The 14,218-nt window shown below is 60.3% G+C and overlaps 1 protein-coding gene across 3 annotated transcripts; it reads right to left on the minus strand.

Moving 5' to 3' along the window:
• Nucleotides 1-97: 97 nt before the first annotated feature.
• On the minus strand, nucleotides 98-13,064 carry DMTN (dematin actin binding protein). 3 transcript variants are annotated; one of them, XM_009571410.2, is made up of 17 exons: nucleotides 10,798-11,128; nucleotides 6,599-6,656; nucleotides 6,273-6,329; nucleotides 5,364-5,438; nucleotides 4,545-4,700; nucleotides 4,035-4,079; nucleotides 3,822-3,930; nucleotides 3,642-3,698; nucleotides 3,418-3,570; nucleotides 2,716-2,825; nucleotides 2,518-2,623; nucleotides 2,355-2,419; nucleotides 2,212-2,260; nucleotides 1,529-1,536; nucleotides 1,226-1,285; nucleotides 1,074-1,154; nucleotides 98-991 (listed from the first exon to the last, which is right to left on the minus strand). In XM_009571410.2, the coding sequence occupies exons 3-17, from the start codon at nucleotides 6,288-6,290 to the stop codon at nucleotides 878-880; spliced, it is 1,206 nt and encodes a 401-aa protein (XP_009569705.2). In that variant the 5' UTR covers nucleotides 6,291-6,329; nucleotides 6,599-6,656; nucleotides 10,798-11,128; the 3' UTR covers nucleotides 98-877. The 3 variants fall into 3 exon arrangements, with proteins under 3 accessions (XP_009569705.2, XP_053944861.1, XP_053944862.1); XM_054088886.1 differs by lacking the exons at nucleotides 98-991; nucleotides 1,074-1,154; nucleotides 1,226-1,285; nucleotides 10,798-11,128 and adding an exon at nucleotides 12,935-13,064 and having other exon boundaries at nucleotides 1,296-1,536; XM_054088887.1 differs by lacking the exons at nucleotides 98-991; nucleotides 1,074-1,154; nucleotides 1,226-1,285; nucleotides 10,798-11,128 and adding an exon at nucleotides 7,601-7,977 and having other exon boundaries at nucleotides 1,296-1,536.
• Nucleotides 13,065-14,218: the final 1,154 nt, after the last annotated feature.

Genomic DNA, 14,218 nt, shown 5'->3' on the forward strand with positions numbered 1-14,218 from the left:
AGTCCCAACAGGACCCCCTCCCTGCCACCCTGCATCCCCCAGTCCATCCCAAGTGCATCCCCACCACCACAAGGTCCCACCAGGACCCCCCCCTCCCTCTCTGCCACCCCTGCCCCATCCCGGGATGCTCCACCTCACTGGCATCCCTCCCCTGCCCCCCGTCAGCCCGGTGCTGGGCAGGTTTTGGCAGTGTACGTGTCCTTGCAGTCCTTGCTGCAGCACCTGGCACAGGAGGGACCAGGAGGGATGTTAAGAACAGGGCTGAAGGGGTACAAGGTGGGGATGCCGGCCTGGGTTTGCTGGGAATGCATCAATGTGGCAGTGAGTCGGGGCCCCCCCGGGCTTTTCCCAAGTCTCAGGGTGAAGGGGGAAGAAGGGGATCTGGAGGCAGCCAACTCCCAAGGATGAGGGAATCCACCTTGCTGCTGGAGCTGGCACAAAGCAAAGCTGGGCACTGCCCCTGCCAGTGTGTCCGAAGCAGGGGATGAGGGGGGCACAAAGCACAGAGAACCCCCTCAAAACCACCCCTCCTGGCTGAACCGTGCCTGCTCCAGGGCAGGCTGTGCCCCCAGCCCCATTGCCCTGCTGCGAGCTGGGGGGAGAGGCAGATCGGAGCCTCCCAAACCCTTTTCCTGCAGGAGCAAAGCCGGGGGCAGAGGCAGATTTGTGCCACTCAAGCCCTTTTCCTGCAGGAGGAGCAAAGCAGGGGAGAGCAGAGGCAGATTTGAGGCCCCCCAAGCCCTTTTCCGGCAGGGGAAGATAGGCAGGGGGCAGAGTCGGGGGGTGCAGGAGAAGAGGGGAAGGGGAGATCCTAGTAAAAACCGGCTGAGAGCCCTAAAGCAGTTTACACGGCGCGACACGGATTGAGCGCGGGGGCTCAGAAGAGGAAGGCTTTTTTCTTCAGCTCATTGCGCTTCCAGAGGGCCAACTTGCTGAACTCCTCAGGAGGCATCTCAAAGACCCGCAAGAAGTCCTCGGGGGAGAGGTGCCGCTGTAGGTTGGGGAGAAGAGGGTGATGGGGTTGGCTAAGTCCACCTTTTTTCATCCACCCTAAACCCTGGTTCAGCTCCTACCTCCAGCCTGGTCCTATCCACACCGGGCGGCAGCTTCACGCGGCCTCGGTTCGTCACCATCAGCATCTCGTAGGGGTAGATCTGCAAGGAAGGAGGCTGTAAGATCCTCCGTGTGGGACCCCCAAGCCCTTGCAGCCCCCAGCCCTGCTCACCTTTTGCTCCAGCATGCTGGGCAGAGAGTTGCCTCGGTCCATGCGCCCACGCTGGCCATTCTAGGGCGGGGGGGAAAGCCAGCATCAGCTCCAACCCCTGCTTCCCCAAAGAGCTGCCCTTTTCTATCCAAATTGAAGCCAACGTGATGGGTTCCAGCCTGGGCACTGTCACGGTAACCCTTCCCACCTCTAGCTGTCCCCTCACCCCTTGGGGACCCATCTGAGAGCTGGCCCTGGCCTCTGTGTCCCCCATACATCACCCTTCTGCTGGATCTCCACGCCGGCAGCCAGAAGAGGGCTTACCTGTAGGCCTGGAAAATAGAGGAGAGGAGGGCTCAGCCCTGGACACCTCTCACTGCAGCCCCCCACTGTCCTCTCCCGGATGAGAATGAGCATTTAGAGAAGTTTTCCATCTTCTGCTGAGCCCAGCCTTGCCCCAGCATCCCCGTCTGTGGGGACATCCCTGAGCCCTGGGGTCATCTCCACATCCCCCAGGACCTCCCTTCATCCCCCATCCCTGGAGACTTCTCCACATCCTCCAGGACATCCTTGCATCCCTAGGACCCCCTCCTCAACTCCCATCCTTGGGGACAACTCCACATCCCCCTGGACACCCCCATGTCCCCCCCTGCATCCCCCACCCTTGGGGACATCAGCACATCCCCCAGGACACCCCTGCATTCCCCTGGGACCCCTCTGCATCCCCCATCCCTGGGGACAGCCCCACATTCCCCTGGATACCCCCACCTCCCCCCTCTACATCCCACATCCTTGGGGACATCCCCGTATCCCTTAGGACACCCCTGCATCCCAAATCCCCTTGGATGTCCTCTTCGTCCCCCATACCTGGGGACATCCCCACATCCCCCGCATCCTCCAGGACACCCTCCACATTCCCAATCCCTGGGGCCAGCCCCACATCCCCTGGAACTCCCTCTGCATCCCCCAACCCTGGGGACCCTCCCACGTCATGGGCTGATGCTCACCGGGACTGCCTTTCTCGCTGCCCGCGGAGCTGAACTCTGCTGACTGCAGCTGCAAGAGGAGAGGGGACAGGGGACAACATCAGTGCCATGTCACCCCCAGACCCTCTCCGAGGACATCTGGGGGGAGCTGCCTGCGCACTCACTCGGGTGAGGGTGCTTCTTCCAGAGGCGGGCAGCGAGGAGCTCTTGTAGCTTCCCAAGTGCAGGGCTACAAGAGAGCAAGAGGGTTGTGAGAGGTGATGGCAGGAGTGCAGGCAGCTGGAGGAGAGGGGAAGGGGTGGGGTGAGGGAAGATCATCCCACATACACGTGTGGAAGGGTGTCCGGTCTGGCAGAGAGCGAGTTTTTCTCCGGATAGGGAAAGATTTCTCCATCTCTTCCTTCAGGATCAGCTTCCCGAGATTGGAAGTGACCTGGGAGATAGGGGATACATGCAGGAACTAGTGCTGGCGCATCTCCAGCCCCTCACAGGACATCCACACGCCCACCCAACTCTGCTCCTCACCTTGCTCAGCTCCTGCCTCTGGAGCTCCCGCAGGTTCTTCATCTCCTCTGTCAGGTCCTCATCCTCCTCCTCCCCTCGCTTGGAGGCCATCCGCCTCCTCCATTCCGTCTCTGGGGGAAAAGGATCATAGAATCATAGAATCATAGAATCATAGAATGTCTTGGGTTGGAAGGGACCTCAAAGGCCATCCAGCTCTACCCAGAGACACCTCCCACTGGATCAGGAGCTCCAAGCCCCATCCAACCTGGCCTGGAACACCTCGAGGAATGGGGCAGCCAACACTGCTCTGGGCAACCTGGGCCAGAGCCTCCCCACCCTCATCATGAAGAATTTCTTCCTAATGTCTCATATAAATCTTCCTGCTTCCAATTTAAAGCCTTTCCCTCTTGTCCTATCACTCCATGCCCTTGTAGAAAACTCCCTCCTCATCTTTCCTGGAGCCTCTTTCAGCACTGGAAGCTGCTCTAAGGTCTCCTTGGAGCCTTCACTTCTCCAGGCTGAACAACCCCAACTTCCTCAGCCTGGCCTCATACAGAAAGTGTTGCAGCTTTCGGATCATCTCTGAACCCATTCCAACAGTTCCATATCCTTCTTACACTGGGGACTCCAGAAATGGAAGAGGGGATGCGAAATCCATACCCAGTCTCCCATGGAGATCTCTGGGGTGGGATAACCCCTCTGGTGCAGCGCATCTCCACCTACCCACGACAGCAAGGGATGGGGGGCATGGCCAGTAGTCGGTCTCGATCTTGGCAGGCTGGTTGGGGTCTGGGGGCTGCGCTGCTGGGAACTTGGATGATTCGATGATCAAGTCCTCTATGAGATGCTTCCCATGATGGGCACCATGGTGGTGGTCTGTGGAGCACAGGGGTGGTGAGGCAGTGCCTTGGGGTGCCCCATCCCGTGGGATGAACACCCCCACTCACCTTTCTGCCTGTAGATCGGTGGCTTCTTGTAGATGTTGAGCTCTGTCGTGTCAGTCTCTGCAAGGAAAAAAGAGGTTGAGGGTTGGGAACAGGGAGCTCCTGGCTTGTTTGGATGCCCTGGTCTGTGCTGGAGCTCAGGGTCAGGTACTAATGTGGAGGTCCCAGCGCCAGCAAGTGTACCAGGTCGGTGGAAGTGCTGCACGCTGCTGCGAGATGAGCTGCCACCTTGGCGAGACGCAGGCTGGGGAAGGTTGCCAGGGCTCCGGCTCTCCAGCCACTCCCGGATGACCTGTGGGCAAGCGGGGCTGGTGAGCAGCGAGACTCCAGCAATTTGATATTGCTCCCTCCTCCTCGGAGCCCCCATGTGCATCCCAGCATGGTGTCGGTACTCACCTCTGGAGACGGAGGAGGAGAGATGGATTTGGGAGACAGGGAGCGCTGCAGAATCATAGAATCATAGAATCACTAGGTTGGAAAAGACCTTTGGGATCATCAAGCCCAGCCATTCCTGTCCACTACTAAACCACATCACATCCCTAAGCACCTCATCTACAGGTTGTCTGGACTCCTCCAGGGATGGAGACTCCACCACTTCCTTGGTCAGCCTGGTCCAGTGCCCGAGAACCCTTTCAGTGAAGAAATTATTCCTAAAGTTCAATCTGAACCTTCCCAGGTGCAACTTGAGGCCATTTCCTCTCATCCTGTCACCTATCACTTGGAAGAAGAGACCAGCACCCACTCCTCCTCATAAGATGTGTTCTCCAACCCCTTCACCACCTGGCAAGAAGTGATTTATTCCAGCAGCCCCACATCTACCCTCTGGGACCCCTCTGTCTGAGCGCCTCAACCCCACCAGCCCCCCAAAACAACCAGGGGACACGGGTGATCTTGGTGTGCCCTCACCTCTCGGCTCCGGGGCAGCTCCACATGCTCCATGAGTGAGTAGGTGAAATGGGGTTCGTAGATCATCAAGTCGGGGCGCTCAATGTCCAGGATCGCTTTGTCCTTGGGAATGGCAGCCAGGTCCTTGTAGCCAAGAACCTCGTTGTCCATTTTGGCCTGGAAGGAAGGAAAAGCACCTTTAGTTTTGGGTGCAAAAAAGGGAACATTGTGAAACAAGGAGGGCTGGCATCCTTCTTGGCCCCAAAGTGATGGAGAGGGTTTGGGGAGGCACATCCCAACCCCGTGGATGGAGGGATCAAAGAATGAATCATAGAACAGTTTGGGTTGGAAGGGACCTCAAACCCATCCAATTCCACCCCTTGCCATGGGCAGGGACACTTTCCACTGGAACAGGGGATCCAAGCCCCATCCAACCTGGCCTTGAACACCTCCAGGGATGGGGCAGTCACCACTGCTCTGGACAACCTGGGCCAGGGCCTCCCCACACTCACAGGTGAGGAGAGACATTTCTCCCTAAGATCTCATCTCAATCTCCCCTCTTTCAGCCCAAAACCATTCCCTGTCATCCTGTCCCTGCCCTCCCTGATCCAGAGCCCCTCCCCAGCTTTCCTGGAGCCCCTTTCAACACTGGAAGTTGCTCTAAGGTTTCCCCAGAGCCTTCTCTTCTCCAGGCTGAACCACCCCAACTCTCCTATCCTGTCCTTGTAGCAGAGGTTCTCCAGCCCTCGGATCATCTCCGTGGCCTCCTCTGGACTTTCTTCAGCAGTGACATGTCCATCCCTGGGGGATGTGGTGGGGAGATGCTGAGTGGCCTCTTACCACGATGCTGGAGGGCGATCCCGGGACGCTGGACCCGCGGGACGAGCAGACGCTCCCAGGGGAGGTCAGTGTTTGCTGGAAGAAGATGGGGAGATCCTGGCAAACCTCATCTTTGGCTCAGCCAGTCCAGGAAGGGGCTGAGGGTCCCGGTCAGGACCCCAGGATGCGTCAGGGGGGAGTTGGGGTCACCCCTGTGCCCCATGGGCTTCAGGGCACCAGGGCAGAACATCCTTGGGGAGGAGGAATTTCTGAGTGGGTGCTGGGGTCTCCTTGGCTCCAGTGATGTGGGGTCAGGGCAGGGGACACCCAGGAGGTGACAGTAGCCTGGCCAGGACACGGTGCCACTAGATGGTGCTGCCTTCCCTGCTCACAGCTCCCAGCACCCTGCCCACCTCAGCACCCTGCTCATGTGCCCCCAGCACCCTAACCACTCCATCATCCTGGCCATATGCCCCCAGCAACCTGCCCACCTCAGCACCCTGAGCACTCCATCAACCTGCCCATATGCCCCCAGCACCTTGCCCACCTCAGCACCCTGCCCACCCTAGCATCCTGCCCATATGCCCCAGCACACTGCCTGCATGACCCCAGCACCCTGCCCACACCAGCATCATGCCCATATGCCCCCAGTACCCTGCCCATCTCAGCACCCTGACCACTCCATCAACCTGCCCATATGCCCCCAGCACCCTGCCCACCTTAATGCCCTGCCCATATGCCCAGCACACTGCCTGCATGATCCCAGCACCCTGCCCACCAAATGATCCTGCCCACAGCTCCCAGCACTCTGCCCACCTCAGTGTCCTGCCCACAGCTCCCAGCAGCCTGCCTGCATGCCCCCGGGCACCCTGCCCACCCATTCATCCTGCCCACCGCTCCCAGCCCTCCTACCCCCAACCCCACCTTTACCTTCTGCAGTCTTTCCATTCAGCTGGGGGCCGGAGGGGCTGTGTCAGTCACAGGGTCCTGCACGGGGAGAGCAGGAGGTTTGTGGCACCACCAAGGCGGGCAAGGGAGCACCCCAAAGCTGATCCCAACGCAAGGAACTGAGCAGCTCCCTCACACCAGAACCAATGTAGCATGAGGCCAGTGCAGCTCCACTGCCAAATATTCAGGTGCTGGCAGCCAGGTCACAGGCTTGCCAGGGGTTGCCATCATCCCTGGGGCAGCCAAGTGTCTCCAGGTGCACCCCAGGGCATGGGAGATGTGTTGGGGCACCCCGTACCGCCACTAACCTCTGTGGCTCCACATCTCTCTGGGTGCTATTGCCAGGCTGGGTCTCGGGTGCTGCCTCTGCAACAGAGATGAGAGAGGTGACAGTGGCTTTTAGGGTGACAACGGTGTCACCTCTTGCCATCCCGGCGCCCGTGGTGCTCCTGCCCGTGCCACCTGCTGTCCCCGCTGCCCGGCAGCTGCTGACGAGCTTTGGCAAGCAGAGCAGAGGTAATGAAGCCCTTTGTCAGCCAGCGGCCTCGAGAAGGCTCCAGCGGGAGCAGGACAGGCGTGCTGTGCTCAGCCCCCAGGTCTGAGCTCTTCCTCTGTTTCGAACCCACAATGCTGCACACAAAGGGGAAAATTCCCCATTCTCCTCCAGTGGGGAGGGCGTTGGGCAAATCTCGTGCAATCCGTGCAAACAACAGCAGCGTGGAGAACTCCAGCCTCAGGAGGTCTGGAGAGATGCCACCACCTCTGGAACCTGAATCCTGCTGCCCCCAAGACCCACAGCTCCCAGTGTGGGCACAGACATCCTTGCTGGATGCAGAGATGGAGAAGGACCAAAACAAATAAAGCCCAGAGCCTCCTCTAGCTACCAGCAGCCAGCCCAGCACAAACTGCCCTTGGCTTGCTCCTCCGAGGGTCAAGTGGGGACAGAGAGGCTCTGCCAGCAGATCTGGGCTTGAACCTCGTCCCTCCTTCGAGAACACCTAGACAAATAACCTCTCACTTCACAGAATTATGGAATCATCAAGGTTGGAAGAGACCTCTAAGCTCATCCAGTCCAACCCTCAACCCAATCCCACCGTGCCTGCTAAACAATGTCCCACATCTGTGCATTCTTTGAACCCCTCCAGGGATGGAGACTCCACCACTGCCCCAGGCAGCCTGGTCCAGTGCTTGACAACCCTTTTTTTGAAGTAATATTTCCTCATATCCATGCTAAACCTCCCCTGGCGCAACTTCAGACCATCTCCTCTCATCCCATCACTTGCTTCTTGGGAGAAGAGCCCAACACCCACCTCACCACAACCTCCTTTTAGATGCTGCAGAGTGATGAGGTCTCCCCTCAGCCTCCTCTTCTCTAGGCTGAACAGCCCCAGGTCCCTCAGCTGCTTCCCAGCATTGGGGGTCCCTGATCAGCTCACCCCAACCCTCCCAGGGGTCTGCAGGACCTGATGCTGGTGGGATGGGCATCCCTGGATGAGGACGGAGCATGGTACAAGGCTGCATTGTCCGGGCGAGCAGCAGCCGCCCAGCACACCCATGAGCTCACGCTTTCCAGCGGTGAAGCCAAAGCAGCCTCCGGCTCCTGTCCCATAGAGCTGGGGGGCACGGGAGGGCTGGGGACAAGTGGTGGGGGCACGGTGGTGACAGCGAGCAGATGGATGAGATGGAAAAGAGCAGGAGGCAGAGGAAGCAGCAGAAGCCGGCGGGAGGGTGGGTGCAGGGATGAGTGGATGCGGATGCTGGCGAGGAAGGAAAACAAGCTTGAGCCATGAGAGATGTCATGATGGAGTCGAAGGGGTGCCGAAGGGTGATGGTGCTGCACAACCAGCTCAGGAATGATCCCCTCTGCAGCCGGGGAACACAGGGATGCCTTATCTGTCACCCGCAGGGAGCCACCGCCCCGATGGCAGCCGCCCTCCCCATGGCAACCTCCAATCTCCCCAGCAGCCCTCGCTGGCAGGTTCCCCGCGTGCTCGCTTGCTCGAAGAGATAAGGGTGGCTCAGCGCATGTTTGGGATTTTCCTGGCATGGAGAGCAAGGGGAAATGGGATGGGGGGGGGGGGGGGGGAGGAACGCAGAGCACCCCCTCCTGGGGCGATGCCATGGGTACCCACGGAGTGAGGAGAAAAAGATGTTGGGTAGGGGTGCATGGGAAGAGCGATGGAAGGAGGGATGGACAGACAGACAGACCATGTACCGATGGGGGCACAGGGGTGCTGTCCCCCCCCACCTCCTGCACATCACATCCCGGGGGGGGCCACGGCTTCAGTGGCAGCGGGAAGAGGCCAGTTCCCTCTTCCCCACCCCGAGGAAATCCGGATTTGACTTTTCGCAGCTGCCAAAGCCATCAGCGCTCAGCACCCAAGCTGGAGGCCAGGCTGCATGCCCCCCCCCATCCCCCCCGGCCTTGCCTGGAGGGGTGCAGGCAGAGAACCCCAGCCTTTCTCCCCTCTCCCTCCTCTTCCTCACTGCCTGCCTTGCTCTTGGGCTGGGCATGAACACCCTGTGGCTCCTGCAGCTGCCCTGGATCCCTGCCAGCAGCCGAGGGGGGGGACATGGCGGGGTCACAAGTTCCCCAAACAGACGGTTCCCTCCAGCCCTGGGAATGGTGTCCAGAGCTTCCCAGCCTCACCCTGGCCTCCTCCTGCAACCACAACCCCCAAACAACCATGGCATAGGAGCGGCACCAAGCATCCTCCCCGCCTTGCTGGGGGAAACCGAGGCACGGCCGCACAAAAGGGCCCCACCGGCAACTCGATCGCAGCGGGGACGAGGTGTCAGGGAGCACGTGGGTCCACGACCCGCGTCTCTCCGGTGTCCGGTTCCTCCTTTGTCCTGTTTTTTATCCTTTCTGTCCCTGCCGGAGCATCACCCAGAGGAGGGGAGCAACTGTTTGGCTATTGACAGCCCATTGCTTCCGTGCCACTGCACCGCGCTCGGCGCAGCCCCATGAGGGACACCTCGGTGGCCTTAAAAACCACCAGCTGCCAGCGCGTGGCCCTTGGGGTTTTTCCATCCATGGGCCACAGCGCACATCCTGCCCAGCTCCCGTCCTTTGGGCACAGGACTGCTCCGTGCCTCAGTTTCCCTGGCTGGAAGCTGGATAGCAGTGATTCGCCTGCTCCATCCAGAGATGAAAAGGGCTTTTCCACAACTTCCAGCTCCTCATTCCCTCCTATCCAAGGGATTTGGCCCAATCCTGCTGCTCTCCTGGCCCCCAGCCCTGGCAGGAGGCTCTGAGCCCCCCCCAAACTTTAAAGCAGGGATGCCTGGGTGTCACCCTAAAGCTCTTAAATGGGGGAGTCCCTTCCCGGCTCCCCTACCCCAATGGCCGCGCCACAGCCCGCTTTGAACAGCAGCTCACGTGGCACGTAATCTGGGATTAAAATGGGATTAGCCTGCTCATCCCACACGCAGAGGGGCCGGGAGGGACCCACTGGGGGTGTGTGCGGAGGCCACGTCCCCACAGGGCTCCTGGAGTGGGGCTGGGGATGCCACCTGGTCCCCAAGGAGCCCCCAGCTCTGCTGGGCCCCCGGCACAGCACCACGGGATGCCTTGCATCAAGCACCTAGGAGTGGGGTGTCCCTGCGTACCCCAATGCCATGTGTGGGGCCACCACGGTGAAGAATCCACCCTGGGATGGGGCTGGGGGGCTCCATCGTGGCCCAGGTCCTCCTAGGAGAGGCTGGGCTTAGCCCTACCTGACCACCAGCCCCGCACGCCCACATCCAGGTTACTCCCGTTAGAGATAGCTTCATCCATGGCCAAGACATGGGGATCAGGCTTTGCACCCCAGTTTTCCCCACTGATGCTCCATAGCAGTACAAGTTTGGCCCCTTGGTGCCTCACCAGTGGTGCTGGATGTGGCTAGGGGGAGTAGGGATGGGAGTGTATCCAAAATCCCACTATATTTCACACTGGGAGCATCAAACCCCACCTCAGTCTTTACCTGGGGGTGGGGAGGAAGATGGGGATGCCCCCTGCAGCAGCAGTGCCAAAACCTTACAAACTCACTCCAAAAGTGGGGATGGGAATGGCTGGGCAGCTCTGGCCTCCTCCCTTGGGGAGCTGGTGACAATGTCCCCAGGGAAGGAGGACAGGGAGTGTCCCTGCTCTGCCAGCAGCAGCCAAACCCCACTGAGGGGGTGTTCTGGGAGGTGCTGGGAGCACTGGGAGACAGGTGAGAGCCAGGGGAGGGCTCTGCCTTAGGTCACCATCCTCCCTGTTCCCACAGAGCCTCCCCCCACCCCCAGCAAGGACAGTTCCAGGTGTGGGGAGGGGGCACAGCCACAGATAAGAGACAAGACGTTGGGCTGTACCCACGCCCCCAGTCCCCTGGGAGCGGGTTCTATGCTGAGAAGGTGATGGGAAAGCAAAAGTCAGCGGATGCCGACCCTGATAAACTGTCTCCCCCCAGACTCCCCCTACGGCTGCGTGTCCCCCACCCGTGGCCACCACCCCTCTCAGCACCGAGCCACGGCCACTCACCTAAAGATGGGGACACCGCCCAAATCCAGGCATGTGGGGAGCTGGAAAAGGGACCCCCTTGGCCTCTTCGTCTGGTTGTTTGGCTACCAAATCCCCCCGGAGGGCTGCTGGGCCGGCTGCCCCGGCTGCGGCCAAGCCACCGCGCTGCTGCGGTGCGCATCCGAGAGCGTGAGAGCGCGGGCGTGAGAGCAAGCGTGCGGGCGTGCGAGCCTATCTCGCAGCCCCAGCACCGCAGCTGTGCAGCACGCCACGCCGATAACCCATGCTGGGTGCCCGTGAGAGCGTGCGTGGGTTGGTTAGTGGGTTGGTAAGTGGGTGGGTTGGTTGGTTGCTTGGGTTGGTTGCGTGGGTGCCGTTCGCCTCTCCCCACCTCTCTGCTGGCTCAGTCCCTTTCCCAACAAGAGGAGAATTAGCCGGCATCATGACAAAGCACTATTCGCCGCCGCTTGCTCCCGCTTCTACCGCTTCCCCGGCACAAAGAGGATGGAAAACATAAATAAACTCATCCTGCCCAGCTGCCAGAAAGAGATCAATTTGGGTGGGGGTCCCCAGCGCCCCTATAATGCAGCAAATAGGATGTGGCTGGCAACAGCATCCCCTGCCCTCCCTCTCCTCTTCCCAGCCCCCCAAGCCCCACAGCGCTGAGCAAGGGGACTGAGCACCCCTGGGCTGTAACGCAGTGGGGGAAGCGGGGGGAAGATGGAATCGCTGATCCAAGCTTGACCCCCTCCAGGCTGGGTTTGGAGGTGCTCCGAGGGCAGCACCCACCCCTCGCACTGCCCTAGGAGGGGAAATGAAGCAGGAATTTCTACCTCCAGGACCAAGAGAGCCCAGGAAGCACCTGGGAGGTGCTGAGCATCTGCTAAAAAAATCAAGCGCCCTGACTTCTGCAGATGCTGCCTGGCCCGTGGGCGCTGCAAGGGAGAGGCTGGAAGTGGGCAGTGGGGAGAGCCACTGCCCCACATCCCAAGCCCCCAGGTCATGCTTTTGCCCTTGGGCAGAGCCTCGGGGACTTGGGGTTGGTCAGGAACCCAGGGCTGGACTGGGGCAGGGCAGAGAGGCTGCAGCCTCCCCTGTCGTGCTCCCCCCCCTGAGCCCCTTGGCACCCAAACTTGGCCAAAGAACCCAAGCGACTGGCACGGGAGTGGTGCCATGGCCGGATTCCTCCCCCCCACCCCCCTCCCCGGGGATGGTAGGGCTGCGTCGGCGTCGCAGCGCTGGGAGCTGGCATCTATTCCCGGTGCTGTGTGGGAGAGAGCTGCCTGGAGACAGCGGCTCTGCCGCTGGGTCCTCTTCCCGGCATTGTGCTTGATGCTGTTTGCTGCCTCAGTTTCCCTTCTGGCTCCAGAGGGGGGTCCCTGGACCCCCTGGATGCACAATCAGGGATGCACGAGCATGAATGCATTCCCAGGGGGATGCACAACCAGAGGGATGGACGACCAGGAATGAATTCCCGGGGGGATGAAAAAATAGGGATGAATTCCTAGGCGGATGAAAAAACAGGGGGATTCAAGTCGAGAGATGAGTTCCCAGAGGGATGCAGGAGCAGGGATGCAGGAGCAGGGACGCACGCTCTGTGCCCTTTGGTACCCAGGCCATTATAGTTCCTCAAACCAAGAGCATCACGGTCTTGGCCCTGAGATGCCCTCGTGCCCCGACACTGGAGGGGCTTTGCCAGCCCCAGCCCCACCAGCCACCCTGCCCTGAGGCCACGAATAATCGAGGCTGTGGCTGCCTCCCCCCATGCTAACCCAGTTTCTCAAGCATGAAGACGACCGCAGCGGCTGCTTGGCAGCTGCCACCTGCGCCCAGGGCTGCTCCAGCATCTGAACCGGCCACGGCACCTGCTATGGGCTCAGTCCCCTGTGCTGCCAGCCCAGCACCCTGAGGGAGGAGTTTGGAAACACACGCATCCTGCACCAGCTGAGCACCACACACCAGTTCTCACACCCTCACCTGCACAACCATGCCTGGTCACGCTCACCAGAGCCCCTCGCGTGCCTGCCACCCCCCAACCCCCCGGGGTCATCCCTCATCCCGGTGATGCCCTTCAAAGCCATTCCCAAGCCAGGCAGCTGCCAGTTCCCTGCCAGGAGGGCTGCTGGGAGGCTGCGGGGAAGAGGGATCAGGGCCTTACCTTCAAGGGAGCCCATGGCCCGCTGCGGGCAGGTCTTCCTGTCGGCCAGGAGCCATGCCTGCTCTCAGCATCCCCTCCCCTGCGCCGCACGGCACGTTGCTACAGCGACCGCCTCCCAGCCGCAACCACGATGGAGGATGTGCAGGAGCCTCCTTCAGCTTCACCGAGTGATGAAGGATGTGGAGGAGCCTCCTTCTGGCTCAGCGAGTGATGGAGGATGTGCAGGAACCTTCTTTGGGCTCACTGAGTGATGGCAGATGTGCAAGAGCCTCCTTTGGCTTCACGGAGTGATGGAGGGTGTGCAAGAGCATGCTTTGACCTCACTGCAGGGGCAAGGAGCCTTCCCATGGGCAGCTGTCCGACTCAAAATTATCCCACCCAGGGCTGCTGGGTTTGCAGCGGCCATCACTCCAGAGGAACCTGGTGACAGCAGCCCTACAAAGGCTGAACGGGATACAACCCCCATCCCAGGGGGCACCAGCCAGTGATGCACCCAGTCCAGGCCGTGGGAGTGCTCCATCAGCACTGGGACCCTGTGGAGTACAAGGACCATGAGGCTGGGGATGGCAGTGGGTGGGTGGCTGGCATCCATCACCTCTGCAAGGGAGGGTCCCAGCTCTGGGGAGCTATTCTGCTGGCTGTGCAGCCCCTCCAGCATCCTGAGCCTCTTCAGAATAATTCCAAGGCTCCTGAGCATCTCCAGTGCCCTGAGCACCATACCAAGGCCCCCAGTCTTCCCTGGCCCCCTCAGAATCCTCTCAAGGCTCTGAGCATCTCCAGCCCCCTGAACATCATTCTAAGACCCCCCTGAGCATCCCCAGCCCCTTGAGCCTCATCTCAAGTCGTCTGAGCCTCATCCTCAGCACCCTGTGCATCATCCCAAGTCTCCTGAGCAACCCTAGTTCCCTGACCATCATCAGCAGCGCCCTGACCATCATTCCAAGTCCCTCTGCACATCATCCCAACTCCCCTGAGCATCATCCCCAGCCCCCTGAGCATCATCCCAAGGCCCCTTGAGCATCATCCCAAGGCCCCTTAAGCATCATCCCAAGGCCCCCAGTCTTCCTTGGCCCCCTCAGAATCATCTTAAGGCTCTGAGCATCTCCAGTCCCCTGAACATCATTATAAGACACCCCCCCGAACATCCCCAGCCCCTTGAACCTCATCCCAAATACCCTGACCAACATCCCCAGCCCTCTGACCATCATCCTAACTCCCTCAAGTATCCACAACCCCCTGAGCATCATCTCAAGTCTCCTAAGCATCACCCCAAGGCTCCTGAGC

This window comes from Cuculus canorus, chromosome 26 (assembly GCF_017976375.1).
Source record: "Cuculus canorus isolate bCucCan1 chromosome 26, bCucCan1.pri, whole genome shotgun sequence".
Taxonomy (NCBI): Eukaryota; Metazoa; Chordata; class Aves; order Cuculiformes; family Cuculidae; genus Cuculus; species Cuculus canorus.

Excerpts from the sequence above, each read along its gene's own strand:
- DMTN (XM_009571410.2), bottom strand. Across the intron at positions 4,701-5,363 it reads GATCGCCCTCCAGCATCGTG|GCCAAAATGGACAACGAGGT; the intron begins GTAAGAGGCCAC and ends CCTTCCTTCCAG. Across the intron at positions 992-1,073 it reads TGGATAGGACCAGGCTGGAG|CGGCACCTCTCCCCCGAGGA; the intron begins GTAGGAGCTGAA and ends CCCAACCTACAG.